At 52.3% G+C, this 21,293-nt stretch overlaps 1 protein-coding gene across 3 annotated transcripts in view; it reads left to right on the top strand.

Moving 5' to 3' along the window:
• The window catches only part of LRRC20 (leucine rich repeat containing 20), an 83,794-nt gene extending 63,521 nt beyond the window's left edge, over positions 1–20,273 (top strand). For all 3 annotated transcript variants that reach the window (XM_066350197.1, XM_066350195.1, XM_066350196.1), the window contains one exon: positions 17,802–20,273. In XM_066350197.1, coding sequence (XP_066206294.1) covers positions 17,802–17,956 — 155 coding nt within the window. In that variant the 3' untranslated portion in view covers positions 17,957–20,273. The remainder of the gene's footprint in view (positions 1–17,801) is intronic.
• The last annotated feature ends 1,020 nt before the right edge of the window (positions 20,274–21,293 follow it).

The following is a 21,293-nucleotide window of genomic DNA, read 5'->3' as shown; positions in this document are numbered from 1 at the left end:
GAGCTGTCAGGGAGGTATGAGTGGATACATACATAATAAGCTACTAGATAAGATGTGGTATTACCTGCAAGTGCCCGGATGCATCAGGGAGGACTCCCAGGCGGAGGATGGCTGGTCCATGTGGGTGGGGCTCCCAGGAGAGCTCAGGAGGGTTCTAGAGGAGGTAGAAGCATTTAGTCTGACTGTGAGCAATGATGATGATATGGGAACATGGTGGGTCACTCGTCTTAGAAAGGCCAGGTAGCCAGTTCTCTCACCCCAGCTGCTGTCACACGTGACTTGAAGGTGGGTGCAAGGAGCAGCATTAAGTTCTGACTGCTGGTTCACAGTTCTTGATGCCACGTAGATTTTCAGCGTATTCCAGGAACGTATGGGGTTGAAGGGAAGCTCCGGTGCTTAGGAGACTTTGTTTGCTGCGCAGGAGACTATTTCAGTTACGCGAGAATTTAATCTTCCATAACCCTCAGTATGCTTGGGTTTTTCCCCCCTGTGTACCTGCTGTTTCAAAGAAAGCAAGAGATCATAGGAAAACAAGCTTTTGTTAAAAATTTAACAAATAAAGTGATAGCACTTTGACCAAATAGTATCTGTATGACGTAGGAATGCTTGGGGCTGCACTTACTTCATTCTGCCCTCATACTGGTTCCCTTCTTACTGGCGAGGCCAGTATTTCCTTCCCTATGTGGAGTCCCAGGACCAGGAGCACTGCCTGAAAACTTGTTAGAAAGGCACATTCTCAGGCTTCTCCCAGACCTCCTCTGTCAGAAACTGGGGGGAGGGGACAGCAATCTGTCTTAATAAGCCGCCCCCAGTTGATGCAGATGCATGCTAAAGTGGGAGAAACCCTGCCAAGAGCTCTGGCTTCTCCAAGTGTCATAGGTAGATCAACAGTCTGGACGTCACCTGGGAACTTGTTAGAGATTCAGAACTCGGGCTCCGTCTCCGATCTCCCAGATTGGAATCTGCCCCGAGCAAGCCCCCAGGTGGTTTCCACACACAGCTCAATCTGAGAAGCACTAGTCCGAGACCTTTTCCTGAAGCACCAGGTGCCTGCCGTCTCTGGGCAGCTCATGGTGTTAATGGCCCCCCATGCTGCCAAGCACAGCTACTCCCGTAAACCTCATAGAACTCCTCAGGGTACATGCCAAGTAGCCACACCTGAGCCCCCTTGGAGTGCCTGTTAAAAATGCGGGCTCCCAAGTCCTCTGTCAGACCTCCCCAGTCAGAATTTCTGTGGGAAGGGCCGAGGAATATGCATGTGTAACAAGTACTCTAGGTGGGGGCAGCATGTTGAATAAGAATCCTGTGCACTGATGTCTCTACTAGCTCCTCCTCTTTTCTCCACATTCATCCAATCAGTGCCCAGTTCTGCCCACTCTGCCTCCTGAATCATGTTGTGATTGATTCCTTCTTTCAAGTTTCACAGACACACCTCCCACCCTTTCAGTCTTTCACCATCATTTTCTGGGCCTTGGTGTCAGCCCTCCAACATAAGGTTTCCCCAAGTACAGGACCCTTTTTCCTTGGGATGTAAGGATGGGAGTGGGGGCCCCTGCACCCCTGCCATGGCCCAGCGTGTCCCTGGAGGTCTGAGCCCTTCTCTGGGCAGCAGGGGAGGAGGACATCCTTCCAGGAGGTCACAGCTTCACTCTGGTCTCCATCAGGAGACGAGATTCCCCAGGATATGGGGTCTCCGCTGTCCTCCCTGGTCTATGGCACGAATGCCAAGGACCTCAGGACCGCCCTCTCTGGCATGCCTATCACGCTGTTTCACAGAATAACGTGTTCAGGTCACTGGGCAAAGGGAACATGGCTTTATTTCACGGTGGCAGCTCTCCACCACACGGCCCCTGGTGAGGCTCCGCATGCTCTGGCTGCTCTCACCCCTGGTTGCAGGGATCACCGAGGACCAAGCACTGAGAGAGGGGTGCACGTGGGGGCTGGGTGGGCGAGGGCTTCCTGGAGGACAGGGAGCAGCCTGACCTGCCCATGTGTTCCACGGCACAGCCCAGCTGTTCCTCTGGTGGGACGGGAGGAGAGTGTCACTACTAACTCTTCCACTGGAGCCCAGGGAATGGTTTTTAAACAGAGGAAACCCTGGAGGAACCAAAGTGGAAATAATGGTTTGTTTCATCTAAAAGGACAAAAGTGCACAGACTTGTCACAGCCTGACAGCTATAGATGCATAGCACTGCTCCTCTGTAGTTATCTCACTTAATCTGCTGAAGCCCTTCTTCTGGGTAGGTGGCATTATCTCCGCTTGACAGATGAGAAGGAGGCTTGAGAGGCTAAGGAGCCTGCACAAAGATGTGGTGGAGGCAGGATTAGAACCCAAGTCTTTGATGTTCCAGAGGCTGCCAGGTCTTTAGAGGAGGGTGTGGGTGGCTACATGGTGGAGCAGGTGCAGAATGCCACATGTCTGGTAGGAACTCCTAAGAAAACCCAAGTCAAGTTGGCAGGTTGCAAGGGAGTAGCTTTCCCGCACGGCCTCCCTCAGCCCAGATAGGAGTCCTGTAGGTGCAGAGAAAACAGCCCTCCCTGGGAGGGGGGGTCACACTGCAACACTCATTAGTGGGTAGTTTACAAGGAGCTGATCAGCAAACACACTGCTCATAGCTGCCTGCCTGCCACCGAAGGCTGTCAGCCCTGAAGGCAGGTCACAGTAGAGAAGCTGGCTTCTTGCCCTCCTTCCGCTTCTCCACGAGGCTGCCGGGCACTGTTGTGGGTGGAGGTCTGATCTGATGCGGATTAGTAAAGGGTTTGCCTGTGCCCTCCAGCGCCCAGCTGCTGTCGGTAGCCTCTGCCCAGAGTTGTAAAAGCAATGTGTGGAATCTGGCTGATGCCTCTTTCAAGCCCCACCATTTTTCACCTTGCACTGCTCGAGGTTTAGCCAAGCCCTGGGACTGGTCAGTCAAGGATGCTGGGCCTTGTAGGAGAGACCCACTCTCAGGGAGATCTCAGACTAAGTGGAGAATGTGCTAAGGCCTTGAGGGCTGAGAGGTCAGCCCTGCTGTTCACCCTGCGGACCCACCAACCTCAAATGGGATGGGGAGCCGCATTTAACCCAAACGTGCTGCTGGGCACAAGGCCCTGTCTCCTGGCAGAACACAGTGGTGTAGTGGCGGCAGGGGACTTAGGTCTCCCAGCTTGCCGGGGAGGGTGCCTTGATCTGTCAGCACAGTTGCCTTCATAATTCCCCTGTGAGGCAGCTTGAACCACGTGCAAGAAAGGCTCCTCGGGGCTTCCCTGGGCCTGCCTGCCTGCCTGTGCTCGGGTAGTGCAGAACAGGGGAACGCCCCCCCCCCCCCCCACACACACACAGCGATGACAAGAGCAGAAGTCAGGGCAGACTCCTCTTCTACCTAACCCAGAATTGGACTCTGCTCAACCCTGCATACATCCCAGGCCTCCCTCCCTCCCTCGGCTTCTTAGTTTTATAGCAGAAAGACACAGGTCTAAAGCCCCAATTACATCATTAGCATGAGCAAGTCACCTAACCCCTGCCAGCCTCTATTTCCTCCCACTGCAGAGTGGAGAGGACCTGTCCTGTCCACTCTTTGGGGCTAGTCAGGTTCACAGGATCACTCCCACTATCTGCTGATCCACCTGCCGTTCAGCCTGCCCCGAGTCCTGACCATGTGCTGCCTGCTCGGCCGCTTCCCCTACTCCTTGCTGTCCACTCTACTAGGCCTCCTCATTTGTCCAGGGGCCAGGGAACACTGCTAAAATGGTGGACAGAAGCTAACCAGTGGGCCAGAGCAAGGCAGGGCTTAGCTGGACAAGAAAGGTTGACCATAGTTATCCTTCTGGAGGATTCTGAGTGGCCAGACCCCAATAGAATGGTGGCGCCCTCCCAGGTCCCTTGGTACCCATCTTCCCTTCTCCTACCATATCCACAACCCTGAAGCATGCTGCTCTGTCATTCCTGGTCCCGTTCTTGGGTTCAATGAGGAAGTGATTTGAGACAAGCACTTAGTAGCTGAGAAGAGGGAGTGACCGGGATGTGCAGCCTTCAAGCCTGGCAAGGATCTGACTAGGCAGGGGCTCTCTGGGCTGGCAGGTATCAAAGGACAAAGTCAAACCCCTGGCACTTTTTTCTTGCCCCTGGATCTGGGGCTTTAAGCTGATCTGGGGCAATGGAACCATCTCTTCCCTGGGCATTGGGTTTGAACATTCCTCTGAGCACAGCCAGCTGGTGACAGTCTGAACCTTGCCCTGCCCCCCAAACACTGAGTGTCACAGTTCCCAGGGGAGGATGACTTGCCCACCAAGGTGGCATTTGCCTATGTGCCACAGCAGACTCATGCCCTCTGTTTAGCATGCTCTTGTCTGGTGCCTGCAGAGCATCAAGTTGTGTCCATTGGCAGCGAGCAGTAGGTACTGGCATCCGTCTGCTAGCAAGCAAATTGGGGAAGTGATCATTAGACAAAGTGCAGGAGCCACGCTGCGGGGGTGACCCTGGTGTAAACAAACAAGCTTCAATGGCAGTTGATGCAAATGAAACATGGCCCTCAGACATGATGGGGAGGGAAGCTCCTGTTTGCAGCCCTGGCCCTTGTGTGTCTGCCTTTAGGAATGAGCAAGCTGGGTCTTTGGGCAAAAGACCTTTCTCACACTTAGTCTCTGCCCAAATGGCATTCTCTGTGCCAGCTACTGCATAGTAAAGCCTAGATTACCCAGAACCCCCAGTTCTCCAGGATGCTGTGGCCACTCTGTTGGTAGCACACAAAGAGCAAGAAAAGGAGTTCTTTAATGTTTTTTTTTTTTAAAAAAACAAAACAAGATGCTTTCCTGCTGTTAGACAATCCTGATACTGCCTGCCCCTGTCCCTGTCCAGAGTGCTGGAGAGCAGCGCCGTGCTGAGATCTCGGAGCTCAGCCTCTCGAGGACCTATTTATTCAGGGAATAAGGCAGGCAGGAACTCGGACACAGACATAGGCATGGAGTTAGGCTTTTAAGGACCTATTTATTCAGGGAATAAGGCATGCAGGAACTCGGACACAGACAGAGGCATGGAGTTAGGCTTTTAAGGACCTATTTATTCAGGGAATAAGGCAGGCAGGAACTCGGACACAGACATAGACATGGAGTTAGGCTTTGGGAAGATGTTCCTTCGTTCACCAGTTGTCATTTTTTGACTGAATAGCTTGCTCTGTGTCAGGCTCTGTGCCGGAGACAGAGATGGATAAAGCATACTCTCCATTCTCACAGGGCTTGTGCATGGTCAGTTACACCAGCTGAGATTCAGTGACCACTTACTTTACATGTGGAATATTCTAAGCATTTTTCAAGTATACTCTTGTTTAAACCTCATGATAACCTATGAGGGAGGTACTGTTATTTTCCACAGGTGAGGACACTGAGGCACAAGGAAGTTAAGTAACTTGGCCAAGGTCATGGCACCTGGGAAGAACTGGGGCTCCAACCCAAGCAGTCTTGCTCCAGAACCCCAGCAATTTAGGACAGTGCTTTGCATATGGAGAGGAGATTTCTCCCACAGCTGTGGGGAGATGGAAAGCAACAGGAAAGTTGTAGCTGAAGTGCATAACTTTGGTGGAAGAAAGCTTTCTTGGGGTGGAGGGAACAGTGTATGGTAATGAGGCAGGCTCTCCTGGGCCATGCAGGCGTCCGCCTTCCTCCTGACAGCTCTGTGTCTGTGCTGAAGTAGGCAGGAGGGCTGGGAGGTCTGAGGCTCGAATTTGCTGTATAGTCACATCCTAAGGGGAGCTTTACAAACACCCCGTGCCAGTCCTCACCTCATGACAATTAAATTAGAATCTTTGATGGTGGCTTCTGAGCTTGATGATTTTTAAAAACTCCCCAGATAATTCCAGTGTGCAGATAAGACAGAATCACTGAGTTAAACCAGAATCATCCATCAACATCCACATTCCATTCCTAAAGGAGCTATAACTGGCCCTGGCTGGTTAGCTCAGTGGTAGAGCGTCGGCCTGGCGTGCAGGAGTCCCGGGTTCGATTCCCGGCCAGGGCACACAGGAGAGGCGCCCATCTGCTTCTCCACCCCTCCCCCTCTCCTTCCTCTCTGTCTCTCTCTTCCGCTCCAGCAGTGAGGCTCCATTGGAGCAAAGTTGGCCTGGGCGCTGGGGGTGGCTCTATGGGCGCTAGAATGGCTCTGGTTGCAACAGAGCGACGCCCCAGATGGGCAGAGCATTGCCCCCTGGTGGGCGTGCCAGGTGGATCCCGGTCGGGCACGTGCGGGAGTCTGTCTGACTGCCTCCCCGTTTCCAACTTCAGAAAAATACAAAAAAAAAAAAAAAAAAAAAAAGCTATAACCTCCCCTTTTCTCCTCTTCTCAACTGATCTCTGGTGTGTGTGTGTGTGTGTATACATGTGTGTGCGTGTGTGTGTACATCAGGATGAGAAGAGCAGCAGCCTGGCCTTGGCTGGGAGGGTGACAGACGTGAGCTCTATGGATTTGCCTCCCTCCTCAGGGTTCCTCTTTCCACTGGCGCTCCTGGACCCTGGACCCTGGACCCTGGACCCTGGGCCCAGTGCTCTGCTGCCCCAGGGCCTCAAACCCCTCTCCTGGCTTTCCCGTAGCACAGCCTGCTCACCTGGCATTTTCAGACGGAACTGTATCAATAAGTCAAAGGCAATGGAAACAGAGATAGCGAGCCAGTTCCCAAAGGACACGTTCATGCCAGAGTCCTAGTGTAAGTGAGAGGAGCTGGCCTGTGCTCCACACCTTTCACTTGGGGCATGCGTCCTGCTGCCCTGCCAGGCGGGGGACAGCCCAGCTCACAGTGGTGTGCTGGAGCCTCTCGCTCAAGTTCAGTGGCCTCATCTTTGACTCATTTTGCTTCACCAAGTGTGGTTTCTCCAGCAGGGCCCTCCCTACCTTGTTCCCACCCGGTGGGTATTTGAGGTGCATTTCGTCTTACTGTGCCAGCTGTAAGGGAAGTCTTATTTCTCAGACAACGATCTTAAACCTGAGCAGAGGGAGTGGTGAAGTTGGTATCAGCAGCCATAGTTTCCAAACATGAGAATGATTTCCAAAGGAGCCATTTGCACATCCACCAGCACCCAGGCAGGCACCTTGAGGGAGGGCAGCTTCTCTTCCATCTGCATGTCCTGTCACCTCTCGCTGCCAGACACTTGACACACACACGGCAGATGAGGCAGGTCTAGTCCTCCTGCAGGTGTTAGACACAGGCCCACTGCCAGCGGATGGGGTGGAGGGTGGACGGGAATGGCAGACACTTAATGCGACACGACAGCAGGGTTATCTTTTCTGAGTCCTCCCAGAGGGTCTGATGGGAGCAGCTGGAGGAACTGAAGGAGGCGCAGAGCAGCCCGGAGTGGGGGCACAGTGGCCTCCTTCCAGTGGGCCAGGGGCAGAGGAGGGTGGAGGGAGAGCAGGGACTTCGGAGGGGAGGAGAGATGGGCGCAGGGATGCAAAGACAGAAAATGTGACTGGGGAGATAATGCCAGGTGTCGGCCAGGCAGGTTGAGTCACATATTTGGCCAGCTCCAGGACAGCCGATAAGACCATGTTATTTCTGAAGGGAGTTGTTGGGATTCAGCTTTGATTGTATATCAGATCTGAACCAGGGAGCATGCAGGGGGCAAGGCTGTGCTGAGGGCCCCTCGGTGCCCATCAACCCACCTTTGCTGGCCCACCTGGGCCCAGGAGAGGATCCAGCAGCGGTTCTTTGTTTTGTTTCCCTGTAGCTTGTACTTAAGGGAAAAAAGTCTGTAGGTTCATTAGGGATTCTTTTTATTTTTTCCTGAGAGAGGAGAGAGAGAAAGAGAGAAGCATCAACTGTTGTTCCACTTAGTTGTGTACTCATTGATTGCTTCTTATATGTGCACTGACCAGGCTCAAACTTGCATCCTGGGGGTCAAACTGATGCCCCCAGGATTGAGCTGGTAACCCCAGGACTGAACCAGAGACCCTAAAATCAGACCAACCCAGGATCAAACCAGTGACCTCGGCTGACATTCCATCCACTGAACCACTGGCCAGGGCTCACTAGGGATTCTTTTTTTTTTTTTTTTTTTTTTTTTGTATTTTTCTGAAGCTGGAAACGGGGAGAGACAGTCAGACAGACTCCCGCATGCGCCCGACCAGGATCCACCCGGCACGCCCACCAGGGGGCGACGCTCTGCTGCAACCAGAGCCATTCTAGCGCCTGAGGCAGAGGCCACAGAGCCATCCTCAGCGCCCGGGCCAACTTTGCTCCAGTGGAGCCTTGGCTGCGGGAGGGGAGGAGAGAGACAGAGAGGAAGGAGAGGGGGAGGGGTGGAGAAGCAGATGGGCGCTTCTCCTGTGTGCCCTGGCCGGGATTCGAACCCGGGACTCCTGCATGCCAGGCCGATGCGCTACCACTGAGCCAACTGGCCAGGGCAGGATTCTTAAAATACTATATGCTACCCATTCGCTTAAGGGGGATGCCTGCCATACTCTCTGTACCTCGTTAACCCCATCCTCCTTGGGAAGAGCCTTATGGTCCCCTCCACTGCCTCCTGTGGTCTTATGAGGCAGGAGATCAGTTTTAAAGATGAGAGGATGAGGTTCTGAGAGGTCAGGGGCCTGCCTGAGGTTGCACGACTTTAAGTGGCAGATCTGAGGTTAGGGCCTGGGTCTCTGACCCTGTCCACTCTCCCGTTTGTCATAGTAGGGGACTTAGAGCTGCTGCTTCTGCACAGCCTCCCAACTCAGCTTGCAGGGTTGTCAAGGACAGGCATTGTCCTCTGTGCTTACTGAGGGCAGGGGCCATTTCTGTTTTCTCCCCGCACCACCCAGCAGATGCTCGGTCCAGGGCTCTGTGGAATGGGGGCGGCTCAGTCACTGTCCCTGCCTGGGGACAGACCCAGCTGTGAGGGAGGCATGCATATGTGTGTGGCCTGGGAACCTTCTGTTACAGGCACGATTCCCTGTCCTGCCAGGTTTCCACAGTTTGCCTGCTTATCCCTTGTGGCATTTTGAGGGCATGAAGCTCGGCTTAGCTCAGCACAGCCTCCTTGATCTTTTGTTTTGGTCTCCAGGTGGCAAGAGCTGTGACAAGGCTCAGCTATGGGAGCCAGCCTGGAGTCTCAAGCACAAATGTGCCTGCAGCCCACCTGGGGAGGCTGAGGTGGGCTCCCAAGGGCTGCACCGAGGCTAAGGCCCTAGGGCTGGGGCACTGCCACTGCCTTTTACCTAGCACCCCAGGTGCCACTGTAAGGAGGTATTCTGAAGGTGCCGGCTTTACACTCCCAGGCTGGAATCCCTTAGCGATGGAAGCAGAGAAGCTGGAGGGTCCTGAAAAATCTGGCAGCTGGGCAGGAAGAGGCTATCTGGGTCAGAAGGGACAGCCTGCCATGTGTAAGCTCTGCAGTGTATCCCAGTCTGCACAAGATAAGGGGCTCCCTGGTGCATTTCTAAGTGGCTAAGGAGGCCAGAGAGCTTGGGCCCTGGGCCGTCTGGCTGGGGAACTTCAGTGTCATGGGGTCCAGCCCACCGAGTCAGCTCTGTGCCAGGAAGCTCACTCAGGACCCCGTGCCACTTTCCTGGACCCAGACCCCTCTGGCTCTCAGTCCCCTTTAGATGGTGAGCACTACAAGTATGTTTTAAATAATTTTGCCTCTAGCTGGCCCATAGGCATAAAATAAGTTTGCCAGTCAGTAGTGCAAATGGTTAGTGAAGGGAGTTAGACTAACCTTAGGGAAGTAATTTTCTCTAAGAACTGCCCACTCTGACTTTTCTATTATAGATTATTTAAGTGTCCACAGATAAAGGCAGGAGGATGGATGGCTGTCTGCAGTGGGAGGGGGCTGGACCCATCTGCACAGGTGGGAAAAGGGTCACCCGGGGCACAAGGTCACCAGCTGCGGCATTGTAATGTGACAGGAACAAGCAGTGGACCGTGCCCCACCTATGCCAGAATCTGTGATGTTTAAACGAGGTTGGGGTCCTCCTTCCCTGCCATGGGGAAGAATAGCTTCAGTCCCCACCTGGGGTAGATACTAGGCCTTGCAACGTAAGTCCCTCACCACCACCAGACATTTGAGGGCCATCAGAAAGTCAAAGGACTACTACTCTGGTTTCATGAAAGAATTCTAGACCCTCACATCCTACATTCCACGGTCACAGGCTGAAAGAGATAAGGTAGCTCTGGAATGCCTTGAGAACTCAATGCCTCTGTTTGTACAGTGAACATTGGAATCAATCTGAACGTCCAGCAGTAGAAACGGAAGCCTAAGTGTGCTCCCTTCGTACCATGGACTAGATGCAGCCAGAATAATGTCACCGACCTATAACCTGAAAAGATGTTTACAGCATGTCATCAAGAAAAGCATGTTATGGCATAGTATCTGGGAGGCCATTTTTAAAATATAGATGTGTATATTATCTATATGCATGCATATTAAAGGAATTAATATGAAATATTAAAGGAAATAATTAATTGGAAAGGCCATTAACAGTGATTAGTTCTAGATAGTGAGACTTTATTTTATTTGTCAATATATTTTTATTTCCTAAGTTGGATTTCTAGTGCTAAAGGGCCAGTGTCCTGTCACTGCCTTGGTCCACAGAGGCCTAGCTCTGACTGGCAAATGTGCACAGAATGGGTCAGACCAGGGGAAGGACTCCCAACTGTTAATTTATTATTATTATTATTTGTTGATTTTAGAGAAGAAGGGAGAGAGCACGAGAGAGAGACAGAAACATTGATCTGTTCCTGTATGTGCCCTGCCTGGAGATCAAACCGGCAACCTCTGTGCTTCCGGACGATGCCCACCGAGCGATCTGGCCAGGGCCCCAACTCTTGAATGTACTGTGGTCACAGAGTTGTTTAATAAAACTTTGTTGATGGTGGGTCTACTTTGTGCCCAGCCCAGGGTGGTCCTGAGCCTGAAAGAGCTTCTGCTCTAATTTAGGTCAGACCATATTCATTCGTCATCTAACACATAGAGCACCCTGTAGGTGCTGTGCTAAGTACTGCATTTATGGGAGTGAACAGACATTTTCACAGGCTACAGAGCATGAGCTGTGATACAGGACTGGTGTAAAAGTGTGATGTGATTTGAATGGGGACCGAGGGGACTGGCAGAGAAGGGGCCTTTGGGCTGGGATTTGAGGATCAGCAGGCCGTTGGTGAAAGGGGATGAGGGCGTGGCCTGTGGGAGAGAGGAGAGCTGAGCTTCCTCTTACTGTCCTGGTGTTCCCAAGTCTATATACCTGGCTTCTGTCCCATTGAACCACCCATGTGCAGCGTGGCCTTGGGAAGCTTATTTAACTTCTCTAAGCCTCAGTTTCCCCACCCACAAAGTGAAAATCCTATCTTCTCTCCACCGTCCAGCCATCTCCCCTCTAGTCGGGCTGTCCAGGTTGTTGCTTCTCCCAGCTCTGACACGTCTGGGGGTTCCGTTGCTCCTGCCTCTGAGCAGCTCAAACAACGTTAGCAGTTATATCAGGGTAACACACCTAATTCCTGTGCGGCTCCTATAAAGGCCATCGCTGTCCTTCAGTAGGGCAGTTTGGAGAGAAGTGAATAAAATATTACTAAGAGGAAAAACATTGTGGATCGGGGAAGATTCTGCCTAAATAATCTCATAGGATTCTTGCTGAAAGCAGGCCCAGGTGATCAGACATCACCTGGGAGATGGTGAAGGACAGGAACCTTCACTATCAAGGTAGATGTCATGGAAGATCGAATATTGAGGGGGAGGGTTCTGGCTTATTAAAAACAAAATTGAACTGAGTAAATTTTAAAGATCTTACTGGCTTTATTTAAATATTCATGAATTGGGCAGCATGGTCTTTAGCATACAGAAAGGAGCTCCGGGAAGCTATACAAATGAAAGATGTAGACAGGGAGTGGAAACAAGGAATTTGCACTAGCAAAAAAGTAGCTTGGTGCCTGACCTGTGGTGGCGCAGTGGATAAAGTGTCGACCTGGAACGCTGAGGTTGCCAGTTCAAAACCCTGCACTTGTCTGGTCAAGGCACATATGGGAATTGATGCTTCCTGCTCTTCCCCCCTTCTCTCTCTCTCTCTCTTTCTCTCTCTCTTTCTCTCTCACTCTTACTCTCTCTCCTCTCTAAAATGAATAAATAAAAAATTTGAAGAAAAAAAAAGCAGGTTGGTTATTGCAAGGTTACTGTCCCTTCAGGCACATCCGGGGTCTACCAGGCAGGTGACCTAACTAGTGAGGATCAGGCGATTCCTGATTGACTGGTTTAAGATTTCATTTCTGGGAGAGCTGAAACTAATTAAGTCTCGGTTTGGTGACATGGGGCTTAGCATAAGTGACTCTGTTTTGGGCTTGTTAACAGACCAAACCAGCTCAGCGGATTTCTTGCCAAAATGGACAATGAGAAATGAACATGGAAGTGCAAAAGTCAGGCCTGGTTGAAAAATTCAAGGGAGCCAGAGTAGAGTTACAGAATCTGAGGCTCCTTTTTCTCATCTGCAAAATGGGTCATTGTGAAGAAGCATCTAGCACAGGGCCTCAAATATCAGTTCCCAGAAACAGCCTACTTTGCTGGGCCATTTAGACAAGGTACAAAATCTCCCTGGGCCTTAATTTCCTTCTGTGTTACATAGAGGTTATAGTACCCCATGGAATGACTTTACTTCTTAAAAGCCCAATGCGAAGGGTTTCCTTGTCTGGGCAGCCAGGGGCAGAGGGCGGCTATCCCTTCTGCCTATGCTGCTGGCTGTGCTGTGGGCCATGGCCATTGCAAAGCTGCTGCTAATGTGAGAAAGGCAGTTTCCAACAATTGGCCCCTTTCTTCCTAGCCATTACTGGTAGGGAAATGGGGGCTCAGCTCACAGGGAAAGAGCCAAGAACTGACAGAGGCAGCCGCTTCCAGTCCCCACTCCAGCAGTGCCCCCACCTGCAAGGGGCAGGGAAGAGCTGTGGCCAAAAGCTGTATAGTGTGACATTAACTTACCAATGAGCTCAGGAGAAAGCAGAAGGAGGTGGGAGGAGCTGGGATCGTTGATCTTGCTTTTCCTCCCCTCCCAGGAATAACTTCTGCTCAGAACCCTATATTCTGGAAACACCCTTGTCCCTGTTTCTTTGCCTGCCTGACCTTCCAAGCTTGCCTTGGGCTCTGGGTCCCTCCTTGCCACCTGCAGCAATACCAGTAATTACCAACCCACACGCCATCCTGCAGCCAGTCTTCTAACTGGGGACCCAGCTCCCAGCCACAGCCCAGCCTAGTTACTCCCTCCCAGCGGCCCAGAATGGCTTTTTCTGCCCACAATGTGTATGTGCCAGGTACAATGTTACACCCTAGGCCTTCAAAAACAAAGACTTTGCCCTCGGGAACTTAAATTGAGTGTCCTGTGCTCCTAAGTGTAGAAGGGGACTGGGCCCCTGACCTAACAAACAACTGGGCCCTCAGGGAGCTCAGAGTCAGGTCACCCCAAGGTGCTAAAGGAGGTTGAACTCCTGGGCAGGATTTGGCACCGGGATTCTTGCACATCACTCCTCTAGTCTGAGTGAGTGTCCTCCCTCTCAGCGTCAGCCTGGCTGCCCAGGGGCTGGGTGATCGGGGCCAGAGTTGCTTCCTTCCACTGTGTCTGTTTCCTCAACTTCCTCCCAGCTATGATGGTCTCTCTGCTATGATCTGTACAGCCCCTGAGCAGGAAGGCATGGAAATGGGTTCCCCAAGGGACCTTCCATTGGTCCTCTCAGCTCTCTGCAGAGGCCACCTCCAGGGCTTCTGAGCTGTGAGTGGTGGTGATGGGTATGCAGTGCTTTCTGAAGTCTGAGGCTCAACACCATGTCCCTTTCCACATGATTTTATATCCAGGCCATTTCAGTAGAAAACTCAGGCTGAAAGCTCACCAGCTTGAGCCCAAGGTCACTGGCTCGAGCAAAGGGTTACTCAGTCTGCTGAAGGCCTGTGGTCAAGGCACATATGAGAAAGCAATCAATGAACAACTAAGGTGTTGCAACGTGCAACGAAAAACTAATGATTGATGCTTCTCATCTCTCTCCATTCCTGTCTGTCTGTCCCTGTCTATCCCTCTCTCTGACTCTCTCTCTGTCTCTGTAAAAAAAAAAAAAAACAAAAAAAAAAACTCAGGCTGAGATGCTGCTGGCCAAGTTTTGTAGCTGGCATTTGCATGCTCAGAGGTAGACCTGTCCTCAGGGTGGAGTGGTACTCGGCTGGTGTGCTTGGTGCAGGCGCCAGAATGGCAACAGGGCGCAAAGGGCCCTACGCTGGTTGGGCGTGTGTTGCTGGAGCATGTCGCTGGCATGTGACATGCAGTCATTGCTTTCTCATGGCCTCCCTGCAGGAGACCCCGTTTTACAGGGGAGAAAGCCTGTGTTTAGAGATCCTGCCTAGGGCAACACAGTCAGTGCCTAGAAAAGCCAGACTCATCTTTCTTACTCCAAAGCTCTGTTCAGCATCGTAACCTCCTCTCCCTGCCCAGTAGCACGTGAAGTATGGGATCTGGGGCTGTTCACCTGGAGAAGGTGGTGGTGGTGGCTGCTGGGCTATAACTCTCAGAAGTGTTGTTCTCGTGGACATTAAGGGACAGGTCTGTTCTGCACTGTGACCCAGAGCAGAACCAAGAGGCATGGAAGTTTCCTGAACCAATGTGAGAACATCTCCAGGAAACCCTTTTTTCACGGCAGGTCAGCAAGAACATGCTTTTTGTGGGGACCTTAGAGAGCTCAGAGGTTGTATGACTCCTGCCATGTGCTCCTAGCTTCTACTAGAAGTGGAGTCCCGCCTGACCTGTGGTGGCGCAGTGGATAAAGTGTTGACCTGGAAATGCTGAGGTCGCTGGTTTGAAACCCTGGGCTTTCCTGGTCAAGGCACATATGGGAGTTGATGCTTCCAGCTCCTCCCCCTGTCTCTCTCTCTCCCCTCTCTAAAATGAATAATAAAAAAAAAAGAAGTGGAGTCCCTGGGCTGGGCAGTTCCTGGTTGGGCAGCCCAGAGAGCTGTGAGCAGCCTGGTCAGGGAAGCCAGACACTCCTGGGCCCCAGGGAGCTTGCAAGAAAAGTGTTTTCTCTCTCCCATAACTAAGAGGACCCCTGAGAGCTGGCAGGTGGAGGCATGCCAGGCTGCAGGGCCACACAGGAGGTGGGGTGAGGAGCACAGCTGCTGGAGTCAGCCAGCCTGTCTTCATTTCCTGGTTCCAGCACTTCCTAGCTGTGTGACCTTGGACAAGTTACCTAACCTCTCTGCTCTTCATTTTCCTCATTTATAAAATGGGGAAAATAGTACTCAGCTCACATGGCTATTGTGAGGATTAAAAAATGCAACATAAAGAGTTTAAGTCATCAAGCTTGACCAGGTGGTGGCGCAGTGGATAGAACATCGAACTGGGACGTGGAGGACCCAGGTTTGAAACCCTGAGGTCACCGGCTTAAGTGCGGGCTCACCAGCTTGAGCGCGGGGTCGCTGCTTGAGCAAGGGGTCATTCGCTCTCCTGCAACCCCCCAGTCAAGGCACACATGAGAGAGCAATCAATGAACAACTAAGGAGACTAAGGAGCCGCAACGAAGAATTGATGCTTCTCAACTCTTTTCCTTCCTGTTTGTCTGTCCCTGTCTCTCCCTCTCTCTGTCTCTGTCACACACACAAAAAAGTTTAAGTCATCAAGCACTCAACACATACTAAACAAACAATAACAACAACAAAAAGTCAACAAAATTTGACCCAACACAGAGATCCTGAAGGCCCAAATTCCTGAAAACTCCTATCCTTCAGGGAACATCTTGAGCTGCAGCAGGAGAAGAGGCCCCTGGGAACTCCCCTGGGTGCTGAGTCACCTGCCAGTTCATGCTGAAGCTTTTGGGTTGCTTTCTCCTGCCCATCCCCATCTAACCCAGCTGGGAATGGACACTGGAGCTCGCTATGAAGCAGCAAACCAGGACCCCGGCTCAGCTACTTAATGGCTGTATGCCTTTGTGTGTCAATCTTTTCTGAACCTCAGTTTCTCCATCTTAAAGTGGGCAGAAGGGCACTTGTGCTGCTCTCTCCCTAGGGCTCTGGAGAGGATCAGATGGAAGTGCTTTATAAACTAGAGTGACATGCACATATGAGGAACTAACCTGAGCTAGTGACCTCCCCATCCCTTTTCCCGGGAAGAGTTAGGGAGGTAAGTACATCCCAGTTACCAAACCCAGGGGAGAAAACTGTATCTGTATTGAGGGATTCAGTTGAGGCTCTTTCCAAAGGGTGTAAAGCATAGCCAAGCATGGGCTCTCCTTACCCCCTTCCAGGCACTACCCACTCCTTACCGCAGGGCTTTAAGGCATGGGCAGGGAAAGATACTGCACTGAAGGTCAGGGCTCGGTGTCCAGTCAGCCTGGAAGTGGGAGTAGGAAGGTCCGGGCAGCCTCTTTTGAAAGCCCTGGGGCAGCAGGATCACTGGAGCTCCCGGTCAACTCAGCAGTTCTAGAGAACAGTTAGATAAGGGGACACACAGCACATTGCCTTTGACGGAGCAGTCACCTTGCTCCTGGGCATACATCCAAAGACAGTGTCAGACCAACCCTTACAGACAGATGGAGGCCACCTGGGTGTCCATTGCTGGCAAAGTAGAGGGGTAGAATGTGGTGGGACACAGGATGGTGTTCTAGGCAGCAGTCAAAAACAGATCAGACATACACAGGGCCTTGTGGGTGGATTGTAAAATATGGCGCAGTCATCAGCACGAATAGTATTGGGCACTGATACCCTCCCCCACTGAAAGGAACCAGACTTCGATGGCTGATATCAGGACTGTGACAGCCCGAGGTGAGCCTTATTGAAAAGTAAGGAAGTGTATCCAAAACTGCCGAGGGCATGACAAGAATCACTGGAGCCAGATCGAAGGGGCTCCTACTGGCCTACTCTGCGACACTTTGAGCACCAAGATAATTAAATACAATAGTGAATTTCAAGGAACATAAGAGTCCATGTTGACAATAAACAGATAGTGGGAGAGAAGGGAAGGTTCTCACTTAGAGTAATGCTAAGGAGCTGCTGGAGTTGGAACATCATCATTTTGTAAACATCACAAAGAGTAGATTGGGCAAGAATCATCAGTGGAGGCCCTGGCCAGTTGGCTCAGTGGCAGAGCGTCAGCCTGGCGTGCAGGAGTCCCGGGTTTGATTCCCGGCCAGGGCACACAGGAGAAGCGCCCATCTGCTTCTCCACCCCTCCCCCTCTCCTTTCTCTCTGTCTCTCTTTTCCCCTCCCGCAGCCAAGGCTCCATTGGAGCAAAGTTTTTCCCGGGTGCTGAGGATGGCTCTGGTTGCGGTAGAGCGATGCCCCAGATGGGTAGAGCATCGCCCCCTGGTGGGCATGCTGGGTGGATCCCAATCAGGTACATGCGGGAGTCTGTCTGACAGCCTCCCTGTTTCCAACTTCAGAAAAATACAAAAAAAAAAAAAAAAGAATCATCAGTGGCTTTTAAACCTGGGGGCAGCGGGTGCTGATGTTGGGGTGGAGCAGGATATTTGCATGCTCCATCTTGGAGAAACAAGATGTCCCCATCTTGTTTCTCCACTTACCTGTTGGGGACACATGGCTGTTGTGAATAGAGCTGCTGTGTACATTTGTGCACAGTGTTTGCAATTCTCTCAGTTCTGCCCAGAAGTGGAATTGCTGGGATAAGTGGAACTCCTGTGTTTAACTTTATTTTTTAGGCTGTGTTCCTGCATGTGGTTGGAATGTCCTGGTGGGCCCCGATGGCCGCTTACCCAGGTCTAGGCATCAGGAGCTGAGCCCATGTGCTGTGGGTGGTGGAGAACTGCTTCCACCAAGTGTCAGTGTCTTCCTGCTCCATCATCCTTCTTGGCTCCCGGCCCTCTAATCGGTCCTTCTCTCCCGAACAGATGTGCCTGTGGAGAAGCTGGCCGCCATGCCCGCCTTGCGCAGCATCAACCTCCGCTTCAACCCGCTGAGCGCCGAGGTGCGCGTCATCGCCCCGCCACTCATCAAGTTTGACATGCTCATGTCCCCAGAGGGCGCACGGCCCCCCCCACCTTAGGCTTCCCTTCTCATGCCCACCCAGCAAGGAACTGAGGCCATTTGGCCTGGCACCCAAAGGGGAGGGAGTCCCGAGGGCCTTTGGGAGGCCAAGCTTGGGGGGCTGGGGATGGGTGGGCCAAACACCACATGGTGGGAAGGGGCGCAGCGGGCCAGGATAGATAGCTTAGAACAGTAGTGGCATGCCCAGAGGGAGGAGGTGAGATGGGGTCTAGAGCCCGGACTCTGGGCATTCATAGCCTCTGTGCAAACTTGGGCAGACCCTCACCCTCTCTCAGTCTTACAGTTTGGCAGTGGGCCTTCACCTCCTGTGGGCTCCTTGGAAGCTTTTTAGGGAACACATGCCTCCAGGTTATCCTCAAAGCCTCAGTACCTTCTGAGCTCACAGCTGAGCATCGCTGAGCACCTGGGCCCCTTGGGTTGAAGCCTCGCTTCTAGTACTGAGAGCCAGTCGCTGCCCTGAGAGGAGCAGAAGACGACCTGCCTCTATTTATTGCTTCCTGAGAACCACCCCGCGGAGGCCCTTCACAGGGCCCCATCCTCAGCCCCGGGGGTCCCTGATTGGTGGGAAGCCTGCACCAGGAATTGTGGGAAAGCTGCAGCAGGGCTGACAACGTTTATACAGGAGCCCAAGGACCATCAGGCCAGGAAACGGGAGCATATCAAGTTGGCTCTGTCCCTCCTCATGGTTAAGAAATTGCTGGGGTGGGAAGTTCTGAGTGCTTCCTCCCTCCCTCAGGAGTGACCAGCTGTGTCTGGCATCACCCCTTGAGCTGCTGGAGAGTGGCCCAGAGAAAAATAAAGCCATCTGTGCCTGTGCCTCCCTCACAGCCTCCCTCTTGCTGCAGTCTGGCGACCTTGTCATTGGTTCACCTGGAGGCAGAAGGCATTGTGGACCACTGGATTTGTAGCCGATCAGCTCCCAGGCCACCACCCAAAGCCCTGATGACCTAGTCATTACTAGGTTTTCAACCTGGAGTTGAGGGTCTGGCCAGGCAGTAGGGTGACCTACCATCCATGTTTGCTTGGGACATAGAACGTTCAGTGCTAACACAGGAACAGGACTGGCAAACCAGGACAACCAAAGGCTCTGCCAGCTGAAGGCCTGGGGCTCTTGCTTCCTGTGACAATACCTGTGGTTTGGAGAAACCCTGACCTCTTGATCCTGCAGGTATCAACCTCCCACCTTCTCATCTGTGGAGCAAGCAGATCAGAGCCCACCTGGTTTGGACTTTTGAGTCTGTGGGAGACACCTGAGACCCCAAGGCTTGGGGCAAACCAGGCCATCCAAATCCTACATCTGTGGACCAGTGGCCACTCTTCTACAACTGGGATTAAACTGTTCAGAGCTCAAACCACCAGTCGGAGCACTAACCCTTTCTCAGCCTGTGCCCATTCCCTCCCTCTTCCTGTCCGGAGGCTGCCCTGGTCAGGTCTCCAGTCTCTTGGCAAGAACCTGACAGGTTGGGAAATTGTAGGCCTGTCACTGAGCACATGAGAACTTGGTGTCCTAAGGGATGCCTTGTTCACTCTGTCACCTCCAAGGCCTGGTTGGTTAGGCCCTGGGAAAAGGATTTTCAAGGTAAGGATGCCAGATGAGATCTGTAGGGCCACTGAGTTCAGCTCGGGACAAGTGAGGGCTGCAAGCTAGCCCAGCCTGGTCTGGCCCCACTCACCCTGTGTCCTGCACTGGGGTTCCCCCTGTTGAAGAAGAGGTACATTTTCCTTATATGCAAAAAGGCATTGTATGGCCAGAGCCTAGCAGCTCAGTGCGGCCTGTGGGCTGGCAGCATCAGAATCCGTGGGAGCTTGTTAGAAATGCAGGACTCCAGAACTTTCCCCAGACCTCTGGGATCAGAACCCACGCTCAAAAGGGTCCCCAGGCAATTCCTACAAGCACTTGACCCGTGAGAAGCAAGTGGGTGGAGCTTCTCAGCTTTCCCCCAACACCCAAGTCTGTGCCCATCTCCCTCCCTAAAGCAGCCCCCTCCACACACACCCCCTGAGCCTCTTAGATCTTTTCAGAGTCTGTGGCACTTCCAGCGAAAGGAGTGACCTTGGAGTCACCAGGAGATGAGGGTTGGGTTTGCCTGGCTCTCTGGCCTGCCTTTCTGGTTAACCCCAAATGCCAAGCTGCTCCTTCCTCAGGTTCTCATCTCAAGCCCTTCAAAGGGGTTGTTTCTGGAAGCTGTTTTCTCCTCTGATTGGAGAGTTTGCCCTGGCGTCTCTGGGAAGGCGTGGGCCACAGAGACACCCAGATCAGAGCCCACAGTGTGAGCCCTTAGCTTCAGTCTGCAATAAAGGACGCGTTGGTTTCACCTGCCTGGTTGGCGTTTGATTCATTCTCACCACACAGGCCTCCTGTAGCCTGGGTGTCAAAACAGCCCCCTGAGAAGAGGAGGTGCTACTTCTCTGGTTGAAAGCTAGACAGAGGTGATACTGAGTCACAGAAGGCCAGGTGCAGGTGCAGCCAAGAGGAATTGATGTGTGCCCTAAAGCTTTGCCGCTGCAGAGCAGCCGAATGTCAGCCCTGGGAGACCTCTGTACCTGGGAAAGGATGAAGGAACGTGTTGTCCCCCGATTTTCCCCCTGATGCCAGAAATTACATCCTTAGCAATTCATTCCTCAGGGTCCATGGTTCTCAAAGAAGAGTCTGTGGACCAGCAGCACTGACGTCACCAGGGAGCTGGTAAGATATGCAAAAGCTCAGTACCTCCCCGGATGCACAGAATCAGACACTCTGGGACCAGCACCCCAGGTATCCTGGTGCAAGTTAGCGACTGCTCCTGGCTTCAAGGTTCAAGTCAGTTTTTGTTTTCTAAATCTGAAAGGCCAACTTGAGTATGTCTTGAGTTTTAGGCCAGACACTCTATTATTTTCATTTAACAAACACAGAGCTCAGTGGTACCAGGCAGTGTCTAAGCGCATTTGAGAGACAAATTCGCAATCTCTGACAGCCCTAGCCAGCTCTGTGAGCAGGACAAGTCCCTTTCCCGCTCTGGCCCCATTTCCTATCTGTAAGGGAAGACGATGCACAGGGAGAACCTGGCCAAGGTCAGACACGAGTCAGCTGCCCCCAGAGAGCTGCCCGCTTTTCTCAACCGGCTTCAACACCTTCCCAAAGACCTGCTCTTTCTGACACTGTGGAGACTGACCTGAACTGCACCTTGGGCTAGGGGCCCCCGCCAGCACCCAGGTTCAGGACCCGAGCCAGAGCTTCAGTTCGTCAGTGTGCCTCCAGCCCTTCCTCAGAATCCCCTTCTCTTGGGTTCTCCAGGGCAGTGGTTTTTATTTTTATTTATTTTTATTTTTTATTTATTTATTTTTTCATTTTTTTT

This window comes from Saccopteryx leptura, chromosome 9 (assembly GCF_036850995.1).
Source record: "Saccopteryx leptura isolate mSacLep1 chromosome 9, mSacLep1_pri_phased_curated, whole genome shotgun sequence".
Lineage (NCBI taxonomy): Eukaryota > Metazoa > Chordata > Mammalia > Chiroptera > Emballonuridae > Saccopteryx > Saccopteryx leptura.
The sequence above is the reverse complement of the archived record's forward strand: the minus strand, read 5'-3'. Positions and strand labels throughout refer to the sequence as shown.